General features: G+C 36.4%; 1 protein-coding gene across 1 annotated transcript in view; it reads right to left on the reverse strand.

Annotated features, from left to right (window-relative positions):
• The window catches only part of TET2 (tet methylcytosine dioxygenase 2), a 113,870-nt gene that overhangs the window by 41,410 nt on the left and 53,198 nt on the right, over positions 1 to 19,262 (reverse strand). Inside the window, exon 3 of the mRNA XM_054591666.1 lies at positions 92 to 3,540. Within this exon, the coding sequence (XP_054447641.1) occupies positions 92 to 3,494 (3,403 nt within the window). The 5' untranslated portion in view covers positions 3,495 to 3,540. The remainder of the gene's footprint in view (positions 1 to 91; positions 3,541 to 19,262) is intronic.

Here is a 19,262-nt window from a genome sequence, read left to right on the forward strand (position 1 = left end):
GCTGCCAGACTAAAAAAAAATCCCATATCGAAAGATAAATTTGCTAATTCTGGATAAACACCAGGTGTCTCAGGACATTTTTGGCACTTACCTACACATCTGCATGATGGGAAATCATATTGAGTCTTGACAGGTGTATCCAATAAATTTTTTATAGGAGTATCTAGTAATTTGGAAGGTGACTCTAAAAAATTATTGAGAACAGAACCAGCTGTTCTTTTGGTTGGTGTCTTTTCTGAAGAGGGAGTTGCCTGCTGCTCTACAGCTGGGGTGTGGCTATCGAGTTCTGCAGCAGTGGTTTGTCTAGTTAAAACTGTGACTGGCCCTGACATTTCAACTTTTACTTGCTTCTGTGATTTGAGAGTAAGAGCCTTATGGTCAAATAACGATTTGACCTGAAACTGCTTCAGATGTTGCTCCATGGTCTCAAGAATGCTCCTCTGCTGCACATTATCGCAGATTGGAGGTGGAATCTCTTGCTTGCTTATTTTTTTCCATGTTCTGTTTTCTGGCTGTGCTGACTTGGGGTGCATACAGGCATGGGGCCTGCATCCAGGTTCAACCTTAATTGGCCTGTGTGCCTGATTATGGCAAGACTCAGTTTGGGATTGTTGGGTTTGCTGCTGTTCTTGCCTCTGTAAGAGGTGCCACCTTAGAGCAGCATGCTTTTGAATGTCCTTTTGGGGAGGGGTCTGAATATGACTTCCTCCTTGGTCAGGTACCGGGAAAGCATTTGCTTGGTTGTGTATCAGGTACCTTTGCTGAGCAAGTTGTGCAGCTTGTTGACCAGAAATATCTTGGTTTGTACTTTTGTATCCCTGTAGAACTGAAACTTGTTGAGGCTTCTGTTCCTGTTCTTGAAAGCACCTGTGAAGAGCATCTTGCTTTGGGGTCACATTATTTGGAAAAAACTGCATGTGATGCAAGTTTGGGGTCTTGTGTCCTGCAAAAAGTTCTGAATTTATAGTCTGTTCTGTAGTCTCTGAAGCTAGGTGAGTATTGTTGGAAGAAGAAATCTGTACTTTGCTTGCATTTGATTTCAAGATCTGACGATAGGGGGAATTTCTGCTATTCACGTTCTGTATATGTTCCAACCCCATTTGAGTATTATGAGTTTGAAACTCTCTTGATTTTGAATACTGATTTTCACCGTGAAAGCATTCTTCCACTTTAATTTGGCTAAAGAGTGATCCTTCTCTTTGCTGAGCATTGTTGCCTTGGGGGTGGGAAAATACATGGGGCATTTGTTCTTTATTCTTCATGTGTAATTTTTGCTGCTGCTGGTTTTGAGGGAGATGTGAAATCTGGGGTGTCTGTGCTGCCTGCTTATGAGGTTTATGTTGCAAAAGGTGAGAATTTGAGAATGGCTCAGTCTCTGAAGCCTGTTGATTCAAGTGTGGCTTTAAAGACGAGGGCATGCGTTTCTCAGTTTGGGAATCTGGCCTTTGCTGAAAATGAAACCTAGGGGTGCACAGGAACTGCACGTGAGTTTCGGGTGAAGGGTCTGTCTTGGAGAAGTGCACCTGGAGTGAGGGTTTCTGGCACTGGAGATGCTGGTCCACCGTACCTTGAGACTGCCCTTGATTCATCTCGACTTGGTACCTTTGCGGCCCCTGCTCTGGCTGCACCATCTTCTGGATGTGAGCTTGTCCCGGGAGCCCCCCAGGCACGTTGGAACTTCCAGTGTATTGTTTGGAGGTCATTTGATTGGAGGAGTTGGACTGATACTGAAGAATTGACCGCAGTGATGATTTATTATATTTTAGATAGGATTCTGCTTGATGATGAAAGTGAGGGGCCTTCAATTCAATCCATCCTGGTTTCAGGAAGGGCTGTGTTGGGAGCACAAGATCTTGTGTTGGTTCCCTGTCTTGACCCTTCAGAATCTCTTGCTCTTTGTGCCCCATCAACTGCTGGAAGTGGTCCTGTGGAACTCCACTGCGAGCAAGAATTGGTGGGCTAGGCTTGAGATGTTCTGCTATGTGCCTTGTTTTCTCAGGACACGCTGGAACCGTTACTGTCCCTGGAGTCCGTATGTCATCCTTATTAACACAATTATTCCGAAGCCTTTCTGGAAGTGCCAGGGAGCGGCTGGACACATGTGTCAATGGATTAGGACTCGGGGGTGGTGGTGCCTCGGGTTGGGCCTCTATTTTCACCTCCCTTAAAAGAGCTGTATTACTTTGGTTGGAGTAGTGATGGTGTTCTTCTGAAACGCCATCGTTCAGAGTGCTTTTTCCTTCTGAAGGAAGCTGAGGAGCCTCTGGGAGGGGAGGGAGGGGAGAAGGATGCAATTGTGATGGTGGTGGTGTGATGGCGGCAGGAAAGGAATCCTTAGTGAACACTGAGGTCTGCTTGAAGTAAGCACCATTCATTTCGTTTTGCTTGAAATATCGCTCAGAGCTGCCACCAGGAGCCTGCAAATTGCTGCTGGAACCTGAACAGAATTCTTCACCAGATACTACCTTTATGGTTCCTTGGATGTTACTGTTTTCTGCAGGAGATGGGCATATCTCAAAAACTGATTTTTGTTGTTCTGGTTTCTGAAAGGAACAGGTCCCTAGCACTGCAGCTGGTTTACTGACGTTACCAGCAGCACAGGCCTCCGTCACCACTGCCGCTGGCTCTGGAGGCAGCTCAGAGTTCGAGGTCTGCGGCAAATTGATCTGCCCTGAGGTATGCAATGGGTGAGTGACCTCACAGGACAACTCATTAGTAGCCTGACTGTTAATGGCATGTATGTGAGATGTGGTTTTCTGCACCGCAATGGAAACACAACCTGGATAATATTGAAACAGTGTCTTTTCCAGGAGTTCATCATGTGTGTTTTCCATGGAAGAGGCAGAAACTGTAGCACCATTAGGCATTAGCACTGACTTGTTTTTAAGAAGTAATACAATGTTCTTGTCATGGTAGTTAGCATTTTTCCCCTCCTGCTCATTCAGAATCTGATGCTCTGGATTTTCAGACCCACTTGAGTTATGTGCTGGAAAACTGGTGAACTCTTTTACTGCATTTTCTGGGGCCACAGAGCTCACAGATTCTCTCTTATCATTCAAATCGGAGACATTTGGTTGACTGCTGCCTTTGCCTTGATTTCTTTCTTGACTTTCCCCGAAGTTCTTTCTTTCTCCATTGGCCTTTTGGTCTTGTTTCAATTTCTTGTTCTGATGGAGCCCAGAGAGAGAAGGTTCACTAACTGTGCGTTTTATTCCTCCATTCTGCAAACACTTGGAATACCCTCTGCCTTCTTGTATAAAGTCTGGACTCACACGGCTACCCTGGTATCGCTTCATAGGGGGTATTCCGAAGTAACTTTTGAAAGACTGCCACTTGGTGTCTCCATTTACTTCTGCATAAGGTCTCTCTGTTAAAGGGCTTCCATTCTGGAGCTTTACAGCCAGAGGTTCTGTCTGGCAAATGGGAGAAGGAGATGGTGTCGGGAATGGACTTAGTCTGTTGCCCTCCACATGGCTGGTTCTTTCCTGTTCCATCAGGCTTGCTCCGGGGCCATCCACAAGGCTGCCCTCCGAGTGAATGCTGAAGAGCATGGAAATAAAAATGAAAGTTCATTAATACGGTAACACTTATAAAATTAAAGTTCCTATCTAACACTAATAATGCATCTTAAAGAATAATCCTGTCATTAATAATACTGGAATTCCTAGACACAGCATATTGTGACACTCATTTTCATGTTTCAGAGTGAAAACTGGTAGCTACTCAAGAAATAATTTCTCGTCTTCTAAGCAAATGTCAAGTATTCATGGTCATAGAGAACAAAGATGATCAAAATCACCAGCTAACATGGGAAGTTCATACTGCGTCAGTAAATATCATTAACTTCCTTCCCAAAGAATTCTTTGTGTCCAAATGCTAAGAACGATGGAGAAAGACGACCTCCTTTCTGCCCTCTCTAGCACTTTACATAGCAAATCACTTGCTAAACTGTCAGTTCCATTCCCTATATATTCTTTGAATTTTCTTCGCTGCCACCTGGTAGCCAGATTTATATTATCTTGCTTCATTATTGACTGCAGTAGCTTTTTTAAAGAGTTTTCCCCCAGCCCAGCCTGTCCTCTTCCCAGTCCCCAAGGATCCTTCAAATTGTTATCAAAGAGAAGGTTCTAAAATGCATTATCCGACGTCATACCCCCCTTAACACACTTCACGGGCTTTATATTGTCTGCCCCAGTAGTGCTCAAGTGCTCTTACCCAAACACACCTGAAGTATAAGGCACACTCCCTTTAGTGTTAACATCCCAGGTGATGGGCCAGTGATGAAAAGTGCAGTTTACAAAATGCCCTTTCTCGGCGAATCTATGTTTTCTTCTCCAAGGCCTGGCTGCCCACTTCTATTGAGAATTTCTAATATAAATGGTTTTTCACATGCAGAGTTCCACTGTTCTCTCCTCCCACTTCCTCTCACAGGTTACATTACAACTATAAGAACAGCTTATAAATACACACAGTAAGCCGTTTCAGACCTCCATCATCGTTGTCTTGTCTGCCTGGAATGCCTTCCTAGTCCCCGTATCTGCCCAGTAACTCCTCCGTATCCCTCTAAAACGATCTCAGATATCATATCCTCTGGGATTCTTTCTTTGATTTTCCAAGAGAATTAATCATTCCCATTTCTTTGCTGTTTCTTTATCTTTTATATGGTCTACCCCTAAACATATCACACTCAATTATATTTTATTTACTCTTTTTCTGGACTATAAACTTTAAGAATATTTTTTTCTGTTCATGTTTGTGTTTAGTATAAAGTAAGCATCCAGTCAGTTTCACTACATTGATACAAACTTGCTCATCTTGTGATCATTTCTTTATCCATTCATTCAAACATTTTTGAGACCAATACTGATGGAGATTTCAAAGTCCAAATGAAAGAAAAAGCAAAAAGAAATGGGCACTCAAAACCACAAATGATCCATCATATAAAGTGAATGCTGCCCCATTCATGATATGAACATGCTTTATTTTCCCACAGTCTTTCCCATTGGGGAGAGAATCGGAAAGAAAAGAAAAAGAAAACAAGACTACTTTGCTTTTAAGGCTATAAAAGAAGCTCTATTAATATACCTGTTGCTTACCAACCAAGACAAAATAGACGTAAAAAATATGATATTAGCACTGGAAAGCAACACTAAAGTTATCATTATTTGCAGATAATAAGATTGCACACTGGTCAACCAAGAGAATCAACTGAAAGAGTTGATGAGAATTCAGTAAAATAGCTGAAGGAAAAAAAATCAATAGCTTTGGTGTATAAAGGTATAAAAAAGTGGGTTTTGGTGTAAAAAACCAGCTGGAAACTTTAATGGAATAAAATGCAGTAATAAAAAAATTTATAAAACACTGGAATACACTTAAAAAGAAATATGGAGGACTCATTTGAATATAAGTTTAAAATGAGCAGAAAGGTATATGATTCTTTTAGAGTTGTCAAAAGAATCTCTTTGTTTAATGTACTCCCAATAAAAATGCTGGCAGAATGTTTTGAGGATTAAAGAAGCTGACTCTAAAGTTCATGGGGAAAAATAAATTGGGTGGCCAGGAATAATCTGAAAAAGAATCATAATGGGGCCTTGACAGGACAGTAGCCAATTGAAAAGATAATTAAAAGGAACGAAAGCTACCGTACTTAAAACAGCCTGTACTTGCACACTGATAGGTAAGAGACTGTTAATAAGACCAATGGAATTGAACAGAATGTCCAGAAATCGATACAAACAGAAATATGGTTTGAGGTAACAGTGACATTTCAAATAAATATGATTTTGAAACACCTGGGTAGTCTTCTGAAAAAAAATGATGAAATTGAATTTATCACTTACATCCTATACCAAAGTGAACACAAGCTGGGTTTAAAATTTAAATATGAAGAACACCCCCCCTAAATTAAAAGCAATTTAAGAAACTTAAAAAAAATAATCTAATGACTGACTAAGTTCTTTGTGGCACAAACCTCAAAGGAAGAAAACAGTAGAAAAGTTCAGTAAAATTTAAGCATGCAAAAATTAACCCATAAGCAAAGTAAAAAGTCACCTAAAACTTTTCTCAATATGTAAAACTCCACAAACTGACAAATTAAAACTCATACAAATCAACAAAAGCCTAATCATGCAATAGAAAAAATGAGCAAAGGACATGGACAGTTTACAAAAAACAAGATGCAAATAGCTCTTAAGTATTAAAAAATATATCCAGAATCACTCATAAAAATGCAAATTAAAACAGGAACAAGAAACCTTTTTTTCTCAAATTGCCAAAGATCAAAGTTTGATAATACACAACGTTGGCCAGCATGTAGGGAAATAGATACTTCCTTGCATGGTTCTTGGGAGTCAAAATTAATACTAATACCATGAAGAACAATTTAGCAATATCTACAGAATTTCAAAGAAACTGTAAAAAATGTATTTATTTTTATTAAATTTACTGGGGTGACATTGGTTAATAGGATCATACAGATTTCATATATACACATGTATGCTACATGATCTGTATATTGCATTGTGTGTCCACAACCCCGAATCAAATCATCTTCTGTCACCAAACATTTGGCCCCCTTGACATCCCCCCACCCCACCCGCTTCCCTCTGGTAACCACTATACTGTTGTCTGTGTCTGTAAGTTTCAGTTTTATATCCCACGTGTGAGTGAAACCATATGGTTCTTAGCTTTTTCTGACTAAGCTTATTTTGCTTAGCATAATATTCTCAAGGTCCAACCATGCTGTGGTAAATGGCAGTATTTCATCTTTTCTTTTGGCTGAATAGTATTCCATTGTATGTATGTACCCCATGTTCTTTATCCAATCCTCCAATAAAGGACACTTGGGTTGTCTCCATGTCTTGGCCACCACGAATAATGCTGCAATGAACACATGGGGGCCTGCATCTTTGTGAATAAATGTTTTCAAGTAGAGAAACTTTTTTGACCCTTTAGCTTTAACAACTTATCTAACAAGTATGCTCATATATGTGTTAAATGATGTACGCACAATCTTTTTCAATCGCAAAAGGAAATAACGGATATTTTTAAATAGAAGGACTTCCAAGTAATTAAATGAAATAAAGCAAGCTGCAGAACACTATATATAAGAATGCCACACCTGTACATTTACAAAAGTATAGAGTCAGCCCTGGGAGAATATACAGCAAATGGTAATAACGCCTGGCTCCAGGAAAAGGACTGGGAAGGCTAGAGAGGAGCATTGGGAGGCAGGTTGCTTTGAACTGCTTGTTGTTTCTGTAACTTTTCATCATGTGTATGAATTAGTAAATAAAACAAATAAAAAAGTCATAATTCCTATGTAATAAAAGAAAAAAAAACAGAGGCAAGTGATGTATTTATTTTTGTGAAAAATCCTTGCTTCCACATATTAATATTAAGAGATGGGCTGGATATGCATAGCAACTGGTCACACTGGCTAGTGAGCCCTTGAAATGTGGTCAGTCCAAATTGAGATGTGCTGTAAGTGTAAATACACACTGGGATTTACAGACCTTAGTGAGGACAAAAAAGAAACTAACTCAGTTTTCAAAACTATTCATTACATGTTGAAATACAATATACTCTTTTGAATATACTATTATATCTCATTAAATTAATTTCATTTGTTTCTTTTTACTTGTTCTAATGTGAATACTGAAAACTTAAAATTCCATTATGTGGCTTATGTTGTAATTTATTGGTCATCTCTAATAAATTATTGGACATCTCTAAGCTAGACTAACACTCTTAATCATCAATAACTCTTAACAAAAATTCTAGGTTCTAGAATCATAAAAATTGATTTGTAGGCTTTGATATAAAAGGATTCCCCAAAATCAAAAATTAAGAAGCATAAAAGTAAGCCTAGATCAGATAAATTGGCTTTCCAAATACTACAACAAAAACTTTTCTTTTGGTAACTGTAAAATCAATTCCCATACACACTAGTCAACAGACATTTTACATGTATACATATGTACATTTATGTTATATATAACACGTGCATGCTCTGTATACAATATACAATGTCCTAGTTAATTTTCTAGACACAAAATATTTTAAGCATTTTTATTCTCTTATGGTCCATTCCACATAATTTGGACATTCTTTAAAGTGTTAAGGGCACAATTATAGTAGGTGGAGTTTGCATATCTTTTATGAGCATAATAGTTCCTAGGGAGAAATGAAAGTGACTTGAAATGAAACTTGTTTTAATATAGAGTTTAAAATGCAATACCTATTTTTAAATCAATGATCAGAACTATTCTGTCTGTGACAGCAATTCCTTTAGTGAGCACAACTATTAGATGTGGAAAGTTAAATGTTTAATTTTTTCAGGGAAGGCAGGAAAATTACATATCTTTCCATTTTAGGATGAGAATAATTTGTTATTTGAAGCATATTTGTTATTAACCTATGAATCTGATTCAGAAAATTTAAACCAATAAAGTGTCCTTTTAGAGGGAGAAAAAAAATGTTTTGACTTCAATATGTCCCAAACCACACTCTGTGTGTATATATCCCAGAATATTACATGGTCCAGTAACCCATTTGCACAGCATTCTTTCAATTGCCTAGTGCTTTCATGCTGACATTGGCAAGCATTATTTTTTAATAAAAAGGAGAAATGAGACCTGTTCATTTGCTGCTTATTGAAATATTGAGAAAGTTTTCATGCTATAATTTTTAGTGTTATTTATACCTAGTTTTTTCAAGCTTACATAAAGTCAAAATTTATGTATAAGACAAAAAAAAATCTTCAAGACAATCCTTTTAGTTATCCACCTGCTAACCAGTGAAATAAAGTTGGCTAGGTTATTTCTACAAATTTAGGGAAAAAATAAAATTTTTCCACAGTCAAACTAAGTGTTTTTCAAATGAATATAATTTTTGCTATAAAGATATCTTTGTGTGACATTGCTTTTGCTTCTCAGAGATCACATAGTATGACATAGAGTTGTTATTCACTCACATCAGCTATTAGAAAGTGACTGGTATCAGAAATAATTTGAATTCTCATAATTTTTTTTTTGAGACTGAGATTAAATACCCTGTATTTGTTCTACACCAGAGAAGGTTTAATATAATGTACAGTAGCAATCAGGAAACTATTTCTTTATGAAATTGAATATCAATTGCTTGGAGGTTTGTATATGGTAACATATACCAAATAAAAATGTATCTGTAAAACTCAGGAGAAAGAATTTTCAGTTTTTTATGATACTCAGTTTTACAATAGGAACAACAGGGAAGAAAACATTGGTCAATCCAATTCTTAAAACTTTAATAAAGTGGATATGCAAAAGCCTAAGAAGAGTCTTTGGCAAACCTGAAAAAGGTGACTGGTTAAGTTTCCCAGGAATGTTTTTCATGGTGTCAATACTTCATGTTATAGCCTTCAGTTACATTTTAAAAATGAACAATGGAGTAAAGATGGTATTGGAAAAACTGGACAGGTACTTGCAAAAAAAAAACCTAGATCACCAACTTACATGATACATAAGAATACACTCAAAATAGATAAAAGGCTTAAATGTAAGTTGTGAAACCATAAAAATCCTAGAAGAAAACATAGGAAGCAAAAATCTCAGACATCTCTTGTAGCAATATTTTTGCCGATATGTCCCCTAAGGCACGGGAAATAAAGGAAAAAATAAAAAACAGGACTACATCAAACTAAAAGGCTTCTTCACAGCGAAAGAAACCATCCACAAAATGAAAAAGGCACCCACTGTATGGGAGAATTTATTCCACAATGATACATCTGGCAAGGACTTAACTTCCAAAATTTATAAAAACTTATACAACTCACCACCAGGAAGACAAAAAGTCCAATTAAAAAATGGGCAAAGGACCTAAATAGACACTTCTCCAAAGAGGACGTGATAAAATGTTCAATGTCACTAATCATCAGAGAGGTGTAAAATAAAACCACAATGAGATATCACCTCACACCTGCCAGAATTGCTATCATCAATAAATCAACACCTGCCAGAATGACTATCATCAATAAATCAACAAACAACTGCTGGCAAGGATGTGGAGAAAGGGGAGCCCTTTTACACTGTTGGTGGGAATGCAGACTGGTGCAGCCACCGTGGAAAGCAGTATGGAGTTACCTCAAAAACTTAAAAATGGAACTGCCCTTTGACCCAGCGATTCCACTCCTGGGATTATATTGTAAGAACCCCAAAACACCAATTCAAAAGCATATATGCACCCCTATGTTCATAGTAGCAGTAATTACAATAGCCAAAACCTGGAAACAGTCGAAGTGCCCATCAGCAGATGATTGGATAAAAACACTGTGGTACATTTACATAATGGAATACTAAGAGGCTGTAAAAAATAAGGAAATCTTACCTTTCGCGACAGCATGGATGGACCTGGAGATTATTATCTAAGTGAAATTAGCCAGTCAGAAAAAGACAAATACCAAATGATCTCACTTATATGTGGAATCTAATGAAAAAAATAAATGGACAAATAAAATAGAAACAGAGGCATAGACACATGGAACAGACTGACAGATGTCAAATGGGAGTGGAGAGTGGAAAATGGATGAAAGAAAGTGAAGGGATTGGCCAAAGAACATACACGCATAACCCACAGACACAGACAACAGTGTGGTGATGGCCAGAGGGGAGGAGGGGTAGGGGATGGAGGGAGATGGGCAAAGGCGGGGGGTGAGGCGATGAATGGGGATATCTGTGGTAGTGTCAACAATAAAAAAAATTTTCTTTAAATAAATACAAGCTGTTAACATATTTTAAGTGATGCTCTTATGGGACATGACTGGTATCAAGCTAATCAACCTGCAGTTCACAAAATTCCTGAGATTTTCATAATCTGCTCTTGCAAAGTGCTGAGCACACTACTTTTAGAGCTACCAACATAGTTATCATATTACTTTTCTTTCTTCTTCCTTTTTTTTTTTTGGCCAAGGTAATGAGAGTTCCCTGAGATCAAATGCATGCCACGTTACTTTGGTAGTTTTCCTGATGATTTCCTGAATAGTACTGGACAAAGAGCTCTTGCTCATAGAATTGCTAAACAGTGTTTTAAGCTTCTGGAAGGCTAAGAAATTTTAAAATAAAATATTCAAAATAAGTGAAAATATGTGATGATGAACCTAATAATGTGTAAAACATTTATGGTATAATAAAATCTAGTGCCATTCTCTTATTTTATAGATATAAAAGCCAAGCAAGTTGCCCAACGTTAGGCAACAAAATAACCCTTCTCACAGGGGCTAGACAAGTAATTTCACAGAAGCACTTCCCGCCACATAATATTTAAAAAAAGGGTACAATTCAGGGATTATGTTTTATTTTGTTAATAAATCAAACTTAGCCAACATTTGAGTTTTTTCAGGCTTAAGATGAAAAAAGGAAAATACTCTAGTTACATGTTTGTGGGCCTGTAATAATTATTATGTTTAAGGGTATTTTGCATGTTATTTCACCAAGGTATCATTTCTTTGTGTGCACTAGCATTAAAAGAAAATATTACATGTAGAAAATGGAATTTGAAGTAGCCACAGAGTTATTCTGATCTGTTCTTTGCTCCTTTTCTGGAGCATTCTTCAATCAAAACTGGGTTGCTTATGATTTTTCTCTAAAATATTTGAGGACAATTTATAAATCTTCACTGATAATGTCATTAAGAGAGTTGGACCTCAGTGCCCATTAGTTCATTTGTGAAGTTCACAGTCATAGCTCGTTAGTCAAGCATTAGTTGAATCCCCACTGACTGCAAGTGCTATGGAGCAGAGCGAACACAAAGATGCACAGGTTCTGCACCGCCCTGGACTGTGAACATGGGAAGGCGCGTGACTGCTGAAGTGCCACAGGGGCACAGGAGAGGCGGAAAGCACTTCCAGATGTCAGGGTCTGCGTACCATCAGCACAGATCTGTCTCATGAAATCCATTCCTTACATGTCCCACTAAGTCAAAGTTAGTTTTAAAAGGGTGACAATGAATGTACGTCAAACATATCCATCAACATCACTGAGGCAGAAGCACTAGTGCCCTAAGTCGAGTATGTATCAGTTGTCATCTAGTACAGAAGAGATTGTGTAAAAAAACTCAATGGAGTGCATTTTAAAAACTAGTAATATTCAACAAATGACATAATTTTCCAACTCTTAACCCAGGAAAAGTTATGGCGTATGTTTATATGCTTTACTCTAACAGCTATCTTTGCTAATCAAAATGTAATAAGTAGATTATTAAAAATGCATACACATACAGTGTTTTTGACTAAATGGTTCAGCATAAGGTTTCTTAATAGGTTTATCAAAAAGGTAAGAAAGTGACTTAAACTTTAAGAATGAAAAAAATATGACACTCAAATTCTAAAACCAGCTTCAGCCTTTTCTTAAAGCCTAAAGAGGTAGTTTTAGAAATCATTTACCTCAATGACTGATGTTGATTAAGTCACAATTTAAGATGTCATAATTTAGATCCTGCTAAGTCATATTATTTATTCTAAGTATAATATTTCCATAAAGCATGGCCTTCTAAGGAAACCAACAGAGGAATTCTCTTAGTTATACATACCAGCAATATTTTTTGGAAATTCCAAAGGCCAAATTATAACCAGGTAATATAATATAAATAAAATTGTGTGCAATAATATATTATGGTCACTCTATGATTTCAGCTAATGCTGCAGAATATTCTTTCATAAGCTACGAGAAAGAGAGAATGAGGCAGAGGTTGAGAACGTTAAAAATGCTAAGTATGTCAACCTTCACCCTCTGTGTCAGAGGGACACATTTATGATGCATGTTTACCTAAGTTGAAAGTACTGGCGTTTTAGCATTTAGATTTCCTAAGACCAAAGCAGGTTTTAGCCATAGCAGTTTTCCTTTGGTATTTGATTTTGCTCCTTCTCCCATCTCTCTGACAGTAATTTATTATGAATTCAAGTCACATCGGCAGCATCTGTGAAACAATTACTGCATCTAGGACTGACTCTGCAGTCTAATCCATCATAATTATGACAGGCCTCTTTGAAGATGCTATGATGCATGACTTAAAAATAGCACATTAGTGTGCAAATGGATCAGCATCTCATTTCACCAATATGCATTTAGGGTTGTAATTTAGCTTAGAACCATTTGACTCTTTGAATCACTCAAGAATGGAGACTGTATCTTTCTCCACATAAAGCTGTAGATGATGTTCAAAATTTGTGAATAGGGTTTTGTTTTTTGGTTTATTGATTTTGTTGTTGGTGTGTCTTTCGCTGCTCTAAGACAGAAAAAAAATACACATCATTTACATCTCATGTTAGCTTTTTTTCCAGGAGACAAAAGAGTCAATTTATAGATCTGTATACTTGCCATACTATAAAGCAGTACATTTTTTTCCTATAACAACCTCTGACTTCACGTTCTATTATTAGAAGTACATAAAGTACTCTGCCATTATCAAATGAATTCTGTCTGTTGATATATACAAATTATTGGGGGGTATTATTAAGACTAATTATTTGTAGGGAATGCATCTCCTAAAGACCATGTGTTCCAGCATCAACCTTAGGAAATTACTGTATAAGTCTCAATCACCTCCACTGACAGGTATTGCCCTTATCTGTAATTTGGGCATTAGGAATTAATTTGTTCTTGATATGGAGAATGTTAAATAAAGATGCCATATTTGACGACACCTCCTACAAAGATGGCACAATTCTCCAAAACTATTTTAGGTTCTTCCTACCAAAATGGGACAGTATTTGCCAATTATACACTTATATGACTGTCTCAGAAGGCATATCATCTGTTCCTGAAAATTTTTTTACAACCTCGAATAGCTCCATTTCATTCTGATCAAATGCTAATATACTACAGTTACCATGATAACCTGGTGATTTTCTTCTTCCTATTTTGGAACAATTAATGATTTACTGCATTTCAGTTCATTTTGTAGGGTGCTAAAAATTTATTCTTGAGGGTAAAATAAATATTCTACTTAAAAGATGGAGATGTCATTAAACTAGTTACCCATCAATGGGCTAACAACTTAAGATACTTTAATATGTATCAGTCCTAAAGAAAACTGCCAATATTATTTCATAATAGAAAGAAAATAATTTTACTCTATCTAGAAGAAAAAAATAAAAGAATTTCTCTAGTCGGTAAAACATTAGGAACATAAAACACATTGATTACAGAGATGTTTTAAAGGGACTTTACATAACCACAAACTCATCAGAAACATGTTCTCCCATACATTATGAAGATTACTCTCATCTTTATCTTCTGTGTTCTGTTAAAACATCTGATAAACACTTTAGATCGCCCAAAATTATAGTGCACATTTTAAATAGCATCAAAAGAGAAAGAGAAACACTACAATTTTTTTTCACAGAAAAGGTTATTTTTCTGGGAACACAGTTTATGGAATCCAGAAGTAATTTCAAAGATGGTTTTGATCTTTACAGTATTTTAATTGGCAAGATAAGATATATACATATGAGAACAGCTATTCAGAACAAGAAAGCTGGCTTCTAGTTCTGGATAGAATATCTGAACAAGTCACAACCTCCACAAATCATAATTAAAAATAAATAAAAAGATGTTTAATATCACATGAGGGAAATGAACAATAATACATCTAAGGTCTTTATGAGTTCTAAAACGCTGCAATTCTCTAAATTGGCAACGATAAATATCTACTGGGGTGTCAATGAAATGTCATCACAAAGACTACTTTTAGTCTGGGGGGTATAACTGTCACCTCATTTACATATAACTAATCAGAAGCTACAAGGGTACAGTAGCTTAGCATAACTGACCCAAGGCAGAGGTAGATATCAAACGCAGGCCTGTCCAGTTTCTGAGTCAAAGTGTGAATAGATTGGGGTTGGTCAACTCAGGGCAGAGAAGCAGATGTGGCACTCCTTATCAACACTGCCCGGGGAAGGGAAACACTGGATCGGCCGATGTGAGTGCAGTTACTAGGCAAGCAACTTCTTCTGTTTGAAATGGACGATTAAGAAGTTTTCTTCACTGAGGTCTAGACAATAAAATATTAGTTGAGACTCTCTGCCTCCAAGAAACATTGGGTAACCTTAATGCAAGTGGTTTGGACAATGGACATACATTACATTTTGATCACTGGAAATATGAGTTTCTGGTTATGACTTGGTAAATGTATGTATCTGTTTCAGTAGTGACCTCTTATGAATTTAATTAAAACATCACCTTTTGAAGGAAAGATAAAATCAGGCTTCTGGTTTTTTCAAATTAAGGAGCAGATCCTGGGCAGTCATGTCTGCCCCAAAGGGATTATCTTTTTTATATCTCTATCAAGTCTCTTTCTAAGTGCACTGCTAATCCACTAGAGATGAATATGCACGCATAGGTGCATGGACACAAATGCACATTCGCACTGCTGGAACGGCCACATCATATGGGATCTATTAAACACTGGTTCTATTAGATAATAATGTATATTTTTAAAAATGGCCAAGCGGAGGGAGAGTAAGTAACACAAACTCGGTTAAAAACAAACTTAAACCTTTTTTTAAATGAAAGGCCTCAGCGCATGTAAGATAATGGAGGGATCTCTAAAAAGTCACTGTGATATGTGGCATTTCACACACAGAGCTTGGGTACAGATGCATTGGTTCCAGAGCACCCTGCAGACACAACATCCCATGGAACAGCACACACAGGAAAACCCAAGGTCAGATGTACAGTATATGATAATTTTATGCAGTTTTAACATGTACACGGATCTTGAAGCATGAATGAGAACTTGTAGACTAGGAGGATATAAATTCATTTCACCATTTATAAACTAGCTGTAAAGAGCTCTGTGTTCATCTTCAAGAGCCAAGGACATGCAAGTCTTGCTTTACCTTCAAATTAAACATGTAAATACTGAAACGTTTTCTTTGTCTTATTTCTTCCAATCATGTGACTGTTCTAATTATTCAAACTCTTCCTTAGAAAAGACTCTTGCCTTTAGCTCAGAATCTCTTCTGTCCTGGTAATATTCAGAAACAGTGACAAAATTTCAAATTGAAATAAGTTTTGAAACAGTAACTCATAACTCTATAATAGTAAAATACTTTTCTCAGTAACTTTAAAAGTAAACGTAGCAGTCATTTAATTAATGCTCAAAGTGATTTTCATCATATATACATCCAACAAGACCACAAATAATATAATTTTGCAGAATGTCATTTCATTATAACCTTGATGAGATGCTGTAGGAACTTAACTCTTGTTTACATCAATTAGCCTATGGTAAAATTAGTTTCCTTATATGTCTTTTTATTTAAAGTTGCAGAGCCTATTGACAACATTAAGTAAGGGCTTACTGTATTTTAAGACACAAGTAAGTACTTAGTTTTATTTATTTATTATATTTTATTGAATTTATTGGGGTTCCACTGGTTAATAAAATTATATAGGTTTCAAGTATACAATTCTATAATACATGACCTGTATATTGTATTGTGTGCCCACTACCCAGTCTAGCCTCCTTCCGTCACCGTTTATTCCCCCTTTATCCTCTCCTACCTCCTCCTCACTCCCTTTCCCTCTGGAAGTCACTATACTGTCTATGATTTCTTTTTTTGCTTAATTCCTTCACCTATTCACTGACGCCCCCCCCATACCCTCCCCTATGAGTACTTAGTTTTAAAATTAAATCTTATAAGCTATCCTTTGTGATCTTTACATTTCCACCTGCCATGTCAACAAAACCACTCCTAATTGTCCAATACCAGATCACATAAAAATGCAGAAGCATGAGGATTGACTAAGATAAGTTTTTATATACTAAATATTACAAGTAAAATCAGATTAGAGTTGAGGAACTACAGTAATATAAGAATCCAATTAATAATATTAAGTATAATGGGAATAAAAACTTAGTTTTTCATAATTATTTTCTAAATATCAGAAATGCTATTACGCTCATACATCAAAAATTTCATTAGCTTTGAAGTGAACAATTAAAGTTTTGATAACATGACCAAAGTCCCTGTTTTCTTCTAAATTCTTCCAAATATGGCACATGTTAAATAGAATAGAATCTTTAGCACTAGTGCAGAATGCATAATAAAACAACTGTGAAGCATTATTTTAACAATAAAATAAGACACACAGGAAAATTCAGATTCCCAGCAGAAACTTTATTTATATTAAATTATCCTGTGTACCTTTGTACTTTCTCCCAAATACACAGAAAATCATTAATTTTTAATAGGTCATTTAATTTATATCTTTAGGAGAAAAGTGTGCTCTTGGGGTGGAATCTGGGTGATTTTTCTTTAATGTAGCATTGCACTAATGTACATCATCACAGGGAATTCCAGAAAGGACAAGACAAAATGAAATTTTTTAAAAAAAAGATTGTAACTCACTAAATCTAAGCATTGAGAAAAACTAAAAATATACTTCCACTTATGTCTGCATTAAAAATATTATTTAAATTCAAAATAAGATCTAATTACCTGTAAAATAATTTCCATATAACCACTGCATTATTTAGATATCACAAATTCACATGTCACAGTAAATGGTGCATTTAAAATTAATTTGGCCAATGGTTTGCCCAACACAATAGCTATACATGTGTTATCATGACTTTAACTGTATCTGTAAAAGATGAATTAGCTCTTTGTTTGAAAATAGCTTCAAAGTTATAGAACACTGAATGATCCAAGTTTATGGCATTTTTATAAACAATATAATTTTCTAGATTAAAAAAATCTAATAGAAAATGTCATAAATTTTCTGCTTAATTTTATCATATAAATTTTCTTGTGTCAAATCATTACCTTTAGCCCCAGCCCGGTGGACCAGTTGATTAAAGGATCATTCAGTACACTAAAAGTTTGTGGGTTCAGTCCCTGCTCAGGGCATATAACCAGGTTGCGGGTTCAATCCACAGTCAGGGAGCAGATGAGACACAACTGTTCACTGTTTCTCTCTCATACTGATGTCTCTGTATCTCTCTCTGTCTTTCTCTCCCTTCAATCCATAAATATATCTTCAAGTGAGGATTAAAAAAAATCATGACTCTCACACTTCAACTGTATTTGAATATGGTATATACAATACAAATCTGAAACAATATACACTAAAAATGTCACTAACCCTGTAAAATAGCTCTCCCTTGTTTCCTTCTCTTTTGCATCTTTCAGTGGGATAAGAACCCTGATTTTAATTTCCATCATATAAATGTGGCATCGTAAGTCCACCAGTTAAAAGAAGCACTGAGTTAGGTTAAAAAAAATAACATTTCAGATGAACTCTTAAAGGTTACAGAGCTATAAAAACCAGAAGCACCAACATTTCCTTGAAAGGGCTTTGTTAAAACTCAGAACAGTCATTTCCTTTGAACTTTCCTCCCCCTCACCTCTTTCAAAGAATTACAGTGAAATAAACACATTTGAACATTAATTTTAGTCTTTGGCTTTAAAAATATTAATTTTTACTCTACTGGTCCTCTTCCATCTCACTCAGAAGTTCTAAACAAATTCCAAGTCCACTAACTCTAATATACACAGTGTAGAAATGTTTTACACTGCCTTCTAAACCCATGGTTAGCAATAAAGATCATAAAACACTCTGAAGCTAAATTAGTTTTATCTGAGAAAAGAACTAAGGGTAGAAGAAAATGATGGTTAGTGTCCTAAGTGGGAAAATTGCTTTAAGCACATATGAAGAAAACAAAACTCTGAACTGTCAGGTATTTCTATTTGAAGGTATTGACTGAGAGCTGAACCAGTACTCAGGCCACCCATGTATGATATTTCATAAAAATTCAACACTGCCCTGCTGAAAGAGGCTATGGGTTAGAATCTTCGAACTGAGTTGGCATTCTGACCCCCTTTCAGTTTCCTACAATTCAAGGCAAACTGTTTCCCATGTTTAAATGTTCTCTTTGTGGCAACATGCAGCATAAAGAGATGAAAATGCTGGTGCCAAACACACGCATGCACACACACACACACTGGCGCAACTGGCCCATCTCATCGTCACTGCAGCTAATGCACTGAGATGATGTTTAAAATGGCATTATTGCAGCAGTGCTGGGAAAACATATTTCTTTCTGTTTCTCTATTTGAAATACTTTAAAAACTCTCAATCTTTCCCCAGAACCCACTCTGGCACTTCCAACTTTGGAAGACTGCCACGGAGCTACCGCTCCTATAAAGATTTAAAGTACCCCCTAGCTAGTTTAAGTTTTACATAATTGAAATTATAATGTGCTGAATAAGAATTCAGGCT

Source organism: Pteronotus mesoamericanus, unplaced genomic scaffold (genome assembly GCF_021234165.1).
Source record: "Pteronotus mesoamericanus isolate MK-2021 breed Mesoamerican mustached bat unplaced genomic scaffold, CSHL_Meso_final scaffold_232, whole genome shotgun sequence".
Classification (NCBI taxonomy): domain Eukaryota; kingdom Metazoa; phylum Chordata; class Mammalia; order Chiroptera; family Mormoopidae; genus Pteronotus; species Pteronotus mesoamericanus.